The following is an 8378-nucleotide window of genomic DNA, read 5'->3' on the forward strand; positions in this document are numbered from 1 at the left end:
ATGTCGCTCTGGGCCTCCATGCGCCGCTCAGAGGAAAGCCAGTATTTTTGCAGCCGCTACAGTTTCCTCCTCCTCCAGTCCTGCGCTGTCACATGGGCGGTGTCAACATTCAGATCGCGCTACTTCCGGTATGAAGACCGTGTTGACGGAAAGGGAGAAAGGACATTTCGCGTGCATGATTCGCACACGTGAACCACACGAAAGCCAACATTGCTGTTGAAACGTGTTTTATTTATTTAGAAAATGAGCGTAACAAGAGATGAACACGATGGGGAGGCGGATGGTGATCGTCTTTTCCTCGATCGAGTTCTGAACAAGTTGTATGATTTTGGTAAGTGTGAAGTTTTTAAAAACAGCTAACAGACATTCACAGTAACGTAGATATTATTAGACGGTGATTAACAGCGGTTTTAAAATGAACAGTACAGCATAAGAAAAAGCCACTGATAGTTGTATGATCACCCAGTGTTGTGTAGTGCTGCAGGGCTGTGTTTACAATGAATTACCAGCGTACTGCATAGTGTGCACTATATACTGCATACTATTTTCAAAACAAATGTACTGAAACAGTATTTAGTTAAACATTTAAAAATCCTACCTTGTAACATTTACTCCTGGATTCACAGACACCTGAAATAAACGTGCACCGATTGATCTTAAAATATGTAAGTGTTCTTGTTTTGTCTCAAGATGCACACCAGTAAGGTTTTTTTTTCTTTTCTTTTTTTTTTCTCAAAGGCATGTTTATAAAAAAATCCTTAAATGTCCTAATTAAAATATGGCTAAGCCCTTTCTGTGAAACCAGGCCTTGATGTTTAATTCAGAAAATTGCAGTAAATTTTTTTTATTTTTATTTTTAACTTAAAACTTGCTGTGTGTACTGTTCTAGAATAACAGAGACTTGTCCCAGCGCTGGTATACTGCTGCTCTTTTGTCGATCTGATTGCTTCTGCTGTTCTCCTCATTTGTGTTTCTGCTAAATGACTAAATGTAAATATAGGCCTACATACTAAATATTCCAGCAACACTCTATGAAATTTGTAATTGGTGATTATAATATTTTATGTCATTTTTCATGTTTAGGGGAAGGAAAAAACAAAGGATTGAAAAAGTCTCAGAAGAGAAAGAACGCTCCTGACACTGCAGACTCGGAGCAGCTCATGACGAACCCCACGGTCTGTGAAAACATCCCATCTGGAGCTAAACAGTCCAGTGTGGAGGTTGTTACGTTTATTGATCCTCTGAAGAAGAACAAAATTTCAAAGGTTGTTGAACCAGGGCAGAAGGTAAGAAAAGCCTGCAGCCATCTTTGCTTCATGGGTGATTTCTTTTTTTTTGTTTTTTTTTTGAGCCATTCATTTCACTGATTCTGTAGATATAGAGTGCTGCTATTATGTATTTTTAAAAGGCCAGTCCACAAGTCAGTATCACCCAGTATCACAAATTCATTTGAATAACCCTAAATACAGTCGTCAGAAGTAAAAAGCTAAAGTTAGGCTAGAACTAAACTAAACCACGGTTGCATGAGTTAAATGGCACAACCATTATCTATCCAACATCTTTTGCAGTCTTTATCTTGAGCTTGTATAAACCACAGACATTTTTTCCAGCATCTAACCAAAAACTCGATGGCTCCAGAAGTGCTAAAATGCATGTTTGGTTTTAGACCTACAGAAATATGTCATTTTTGTAGCTCTCTATTCTCTATATACACTACACAAGTCACAATGTGTCCCTGGTGAAAGATCTACAGAAATGATGGTTTCTTGATATGAATAAAAATGTTCATGTAAATAGAATACATGGTTAGTTTTGAATGGCCATTAAAGATTTTTTGTAGCTGTGGCATCGGGAGCTGCTGTCAAACCTTGATCTCCAGAGCCAATCCCTGTCTTATTCATGCGAAATGGATATCTTTGTGTTTCAGGAATATGTGCATGAAAGAATAAAAGCAACCACATCATCTGTCTTTATCCCTGTTTGTTTATCCTCAGGTTCCTGATGTTAAAGGAAAGAAGAAAACAGGCACAGACGAGAAACTAGCAATAGAAAAAGTGAGATTATTGCTTCTTTTAAAAACCTAATAAGCTATCCAAGTAATCAGCATCTTAAAAGTCAGAAAAAAATGAAAATTCACCCTATCTGTTTTCTAAATGCATTATCTAAATGCATGCGTTTGTTAATTGACCTTGTCATTTTTAATCAAATTTTCATACTGGATCTTCCTGAGAAACGACAGATTTCTCTCTGGTGATGTATACAGCCTTTTCCAGTCATTTAATTAAGTTCATCTTTTTTACAATCGAATGCAAACTTTCCCTCAAGATCCAGTTTTCTGCAGAGTTTAGCTCCAACCCTGATCAAACTCACATGCAAGCGTGCAAAAAAAAAACAAAACAAAAAAAAAGTGTAACACTGCATATGCAGATTTTTTTATTTTGTTGTTGTTGTTTTTTAAATAGATGTCAATGGAGATGAAGCTTCACTGTGCTGAATCTCATTTGTTGTGTGATAAGCCACTTGTTTCTCGATTATCACATGAACTCGCCATGATGTGTGTGTGTGTCCTTCACAGGCTCGGTTTGAGGTTCACAAGTTTGGGCTGTCGGGGTATCAGAAGCAGCAGCAGAGGGCCTTTGAGCAGGACAGGGCCATCATGCTGGGAGCCAGAGTGAGTTTAGCACCCATCCACTCATCAGATGCTGCACTGATGGGCTTTAAACGCACCCAAAGCAACTATAAGAAACCGTTCCATCTGCTTTGTGTTGAGAATTGCATCAGTATGCAATTTACAACACATCACAAGCATGCATTCTCAGCAGTGCCACAAGGGGCGCTATAGCAGGCAGATAGAATCTTTGAGAGAAAGTTAAAATTTAAAATATTAACAAAAACTATAATGTATAATCAATAGTCTGTATATCAATACAAAAATAACACTGGGTTTGAGTACTTGCGTAAAGTACGTTTCTGTTCTTAACAGATATGAGCACTTTATTTTTAATTTGTCAAGTTTTATTTAATTTTTTTCTTTTAAAAGACTCAGATGAATAAGTGTTGTTGTTTTTCCCCTGTAGCCCCCTAAAAAGCAGTATGTTAACTACAAGATGTATCAACAAATGATAAAAGAACAGAAGATGAAAGCAAAAGAGGAAGCAAAATCTGTACGTACAACATTTAAGTTTGAGTGATTCTTATATGATTACTTTTTAAAACACTTGACTTCTTCTCCAGCATGTGCCATCTTTACACTAACTTCTCTTCTCTGGGTCTTTTGTCAGGAAACACAGAAGAAAAGAAGGAAAGAAGGGAAACCAAGGTTTGTGTTTGTTTTGAACTCAAGGACATTGTTCTCCAGGAGTTGTCATTTAAATGATATTGGTTGTAGTTTGCTTGTGTTTGATTGTATTCAGTTCCATTTGTGAAATTTCAGCAAAATTTCAAAAAGGTGTTTTCAATAATGCATGAAGCACACCTCACACAGAAGTCACTTTTATACCAAGCAGCTTTTCCTAATGCAGCGAACTTGCATGAACACCAGCGAAATCTTTGTGGGAAACTTTTTTGAATTTTGGCTGTGAAATTTCACAGAGCACTTTCACAGTCAAGATATCAGGTCAGTGTTTTTCTGGTTTTTGTAATTTTGGTTGTCTTTTTGACTTCTCAGGACTGAGAAAAGTAAATCATCGTCAAGCGGAGAGCTTGGTGGACAAGTTGGACGCTTCAAAAACGGAATGCTGGTCTTGAGCTCCAAAGACATTCAGAAGTTAAAAGTTAAAGTGAGAAAGAGACCGTGAATGAGCGACTGTTTCTGAATCTTCAGACCACTTTCAAAATGCAAGACCGTTTTAATATGTGTGGAATATATTCCATACTTTACCTTTGGAGCATTTATAATGCCCTTACTGTTTATATTTTTTGGTTTCTTCACTTTGGTGTGTTTGTGCTACAGACATTAATTATGGCTCAAATTATGCAGCTTATTAATGTGAATATTTAAATTTGGTTTGACAGCTTTTGGGACCCAAATCCGCTCTATAGACTCAAATATTATAGAAACCTCCCAGAACATCTTAGCAACCGCGTGTTAAAAACACTTAAATCTCCTCACTAGCAGGGCATTTGGCATACATAATTTCTTCAGAAAGTGTAAAAGTGTACTTTTATTTACCATACATAATGTTGTAACACTGATTTTGGAGTTTAATACATCTGTGTGTCTAAAAACTTGATATAATTTAAGTGGTGTGAAGAAAAAAAATAATAATTAGGTGAGATTCTACAAATAAAGACACATGGATCACAGTTTTATTGTTTATTAAAAGGGAAAGACAGTTTTTCTTTTACACTAAGTAGTAAGAAAAGAATGTCATATACAATGCATTTGATGTACAAACCACAAAGACGTACAAAAATCACATTAGTAAGAGCAAATGAGAGCTCAAGATCACATACAGAGCACCGAAAACACACATTAGCTTCCTTCAAGGATGATGATGATGATGATGATGATACTTGTCTTGTGACAGCAGATCAATGGAAAGACTGATCTGAGAAACAACTTGTCTTTCCTTTCCAAACTTTCCATGAGATAATTTGAAGGCCAAACATCTGACTTATGTACATCCACATAGGTAATATGCTGTATATAGAAAAATAAATCCTTAAACGCTTGGTGCAGTGGCAGATTTTATGTTATTGAGACTACAGACTACACTCGCAGGCTGTCATATTAACCATACAACTGTTTAACAAACACTTCCAGACCACTTCATTTTGTGTGCTTTCAAAAGAATCAGAGAAAAATGGAATTGCTCGGTATATATGTCCTTGTTTCTGAAAAATAAAAAACATTGGAATTCATCTGGGCTTTCTGTTGGTGTGTGTTTCTTCAACTTTGGCCACTTTTATGTCTAAAAGTATTAAATTAACTTTGTTGTGTAATGGATCACAATTTTCCATGCCTTTGTTTATTTTTTGGTACATTTACAACTCCATTTAACACAGACCCACAATTTCAGACTTGAATTTTCTGAATTCATAAAATATTAAGGGCCAGATTTAGTAAACAGGGCAATTAGCATTAGAGCGCAATCCCTTAAAAGCGCAGATGGGAGTGGAAAATTCTCTACCTAAAATACAAAAAATAAAAAAAAAAAACATAAACAAATAACACAAAAATCAGTAAAACAACTAAATTTAAATTTATTCTTTAATTTTTGCATTTGAAAGGGACATTCCAAGAAATGCAAATACATATGTAAAGTCAGCTGCAAAAATGACTATATTTACGTCTTTTCTGCACTATTTTTTCAATGCGCGTAAATCGTGACAGTAGTTTTTAACGCCAAAAGATTGTTTACCCTGGAGCAAGCTGTTAGTAAATGTGGCCCTAAATTTCTAAAACCTATTATTATCTTAACAAAAGAAACGAGCACACTATTTCATTATTTATTGTGTGAAAATTACGAACACAACCAACAATTTTGTTTACACGTGAAAAGTGAATAAAGTAAATATCACTGAATATTTTTATTGTGTCATGTTATTTTTAGCAGTTATACGAAAATAAAAGCATGAACCTATTATTTGTATTTAGGATACATAAAAACGGTAGCCATTAAATTAAAGCTTTAGCAAGACACGCCATTATATTTTAAAAAGTTTCAAATGTTATTTCCATTTAAGATGAGATGGGATGTGATTACATTTGTTGGTTAAAAAATGACAAAAGTTCTGAAAGTTCACAGGGCAAAGGGTGACCACAGTTGAAGAAACCCACTGATATGAAGTTTTTAGTTTTTGATAGTTTAAATAAATTCAATATTGGCAGGAATTGCAAGTTGACTTCCTCAGCCAATATTGCTGAGTAAGTCAAAATCCTCATAGTACATATCTTTTCTCCCATGATTCTGGGTCATATCCATATTTAGCTCTACACAATGAATTCTCCATTACTGTACAATTGATTTATTAACATACATATACAATCCACCCTCTCAAGTCCTCGTGTCAGCGTTATTCCAGTCTCAGCAAATTGTTGAATTTTGTGAGTGAATTTTGTTTCATATTCAATACATGAGCAGTGATTCTATTATCTACACTGACATAAAATTTTAAATATACTTTAATACAAACAAACAAAAAGCCCATTGTGATATTTAAAATGAAATGTTAAAAAAATGAATTCAGCAATATAGATCTTTTTGTACGGACGGCAGTTTTGCAGGCGTCACCCACACAGTCATTATAAACTGGATTTAAAGGAATGTTCAAAGTTCAGGTTTAGCTATTCATCTGTTTCAATCACATGACTTTCCGGCTCATCATCTATAATTAAGGCCATTAGCAAGTATTGGCTGTTAACATGGAAACACATGGTTTTGATCCATACCAGGTCTCAGAAAACATATATTTAATCCACATTACATCTTTGTATATGGGTGCTCTCCGTATACTGGCACTACAGAGATTATGGAATAAACATATAGAGACGTCTATGAAGGTAACATTTGGTAGGGCTAACCTGAGATCTGTAAAAATGTTTTCTGGTACTTTTTATGGATTAAATCCATTGATGGATGTACTTTTGTATTTATCGCCATCACTTTGCCCACTGATAGTCATAAATATGGTGGATGAGGCAAAAAGTGCATATGGACAGCTGTGGCATGTTATGTAGTGCCACATAAGTTACCACAGACAATAATTAAACTTGCCACTTTTAAAGTACAATGGAGGTCTATGGGGAGAAATGTTCTGAAGGGTCAAACTGGTGTTGTCTAAATCATAATATATAGCAAATGAATAAAACTAAAATACTAATCCCATTATATCATTGACTTTTCAACACTGTTTTCACACCCTTTTTCTTTTTTTCTGTATAGTATATGAATATGAGTAACATGGTTATGGCTTGAGATCATGAGAATTTGGAAATTTTACAATGTTAGCCGTGTTTTAGTACTCAAGTCCAAGTCCAAAACCATATTTTCATGGTCTTGGTCTTGTGATAGACTCAACATGCTCAGGGCTCATGTTAATATGTTGGGCAGGTGGTGATTCTGTATGAATTTGTACAATGTGACTCATACGAAAATTTATTATTTTTAATGAAAAAGTAAGCATGAATGTCCACCTCTAACCCTACCCCTAAACAAAGCCATCACTGGGGCGTAAGTAGATCCTATGAAAACGTGAGATTGAATACATTCATATGAATAAGTCACCAATTTGCCAAAATATAAATAGTCACAAACTGCCATGAGATTGTGCTGGTTCTTGTGTTGGTGTTTTTTCTGCTAAAAGTCTACTTTTTTCTGTGATCCTTCATAGTAGTGTGAAGATGTTGATAAATGACCTGGAACAACATTCCCAGTTGTCCCAAGCAGACAATGGCCCTGACTGAACCCAGAACATTCCTTTAAGCACAGCTTTTTATGACTCTTTTTCTTTTTTTATTTTATGTTATTTTTTTTTTTTAAACAAGTGCTCACATTGCACTTACATAGTGCCAGGACCTGTTCCATTTTAGCTTGGTACTCCTCACTGCGCGATAAAAGCATCAGCTCAAGCTATTTACATTAATTACACTGTTCATAGAAACGAGTTAGAAATATCAACAACATCCCATGTTTTACATCACCAATGGGTCATTATCTGCCCCCATAATCCAGTAAATTAATTTCTGGACAGGATAATAAACATAAATATATTTCATTTATCTCTCATTTCTCCCTGAAACCATGGTAATTTGAACAGAGGTATGAACTGAACATAGGCTTGTATCTCCTATTGCAAGGTCCATATGTGACTCTTCATAGCATTAAATGTGACCAAAGCGCTGTTATGGAGTTACGTAGCTTTTGGGGGGTTTAACTCAAAGCTATGTTATCAGAAAATAATTCCACACAACAAACACTAGGAGGCAGATTGCAAACTCTGCATCGTATTCCTGTTTAATCCAGTCATCACACTGTAACAAACTCAATATAATGAATGTGTAACTCATGCACGCTTCACTGCTTTGACCATATTTACAGCTGTACAACATGCAAACGCAATCTTCCCTTCCGATTACATGCTATGACTTGGCATTTCAACATAATATTATAAAAAAAAGCATGGAAACCATGTAAGAGCGCGGCATGGAAATAATACATATAGAAATAATAATAACCATGAAGTGCTCATTTACTTCACAAATGAGGTGCATTGAGGCTTGAGTCTGTCATGTATTTAAAGTCAAAGTGTGTAAGTGTGTCACTAAATAAATTTACAAAAATAGTGACTGTTTTCAAACAGGTTTCCCCAACACTCATTTGTCATTGGTCACAAATACAGACAGCCCCGCCCTAAAGTCTCACTATTGGTTGAGT

The 8378-nt window shown here is 35.4% G+C and overlaps 1 protein-coding gene across 1 annotated transcript; it reads left to right on the forward strand.

The window, feature by feature from the left end:
* Nucleotides 1-124: 124 nt before the first annotated feature.
* Nucleotides 125-4863, forward strand: ca20h1orf131 (chromosome A20 C1orf131 homolog). The gene is made up of 7 exons (XM_019091757.2): nt 125-331; nt 1084-1286; nt 1995-2054; nt 2576-2671; nt 3078-3164; nt 3282-3319; nt 3668-4863. Exons 1-7 carry the CDS (start codon nt 244-246, stop codon nt 3795-3797), a joined length of 702 nt encoding a protein of 233 aa, XP_018947302.1. The 5' UTR covers nt 125-243; the 3' UTR covers nt 3798-4863.
* The last annotated feature ends 3515 nt before the right edge of the window (nt 4864-8378 follow it).

This window comes from Cyprinus carpio, chromosome A20, assembly GCF_018340385.1.
Source record: "Cyprinus carpio isolate SPL01 chromosome A20, ASM1834038v1, whole genome shotgun sequence".
Taxonomy (NCBI): domain Eukaryota; kingdom Metazoa; phylum Chordata; class Actinopteri; order Cypriniformes; family Cyprinidae; genus Cyprinus; species Cyprinus carpio.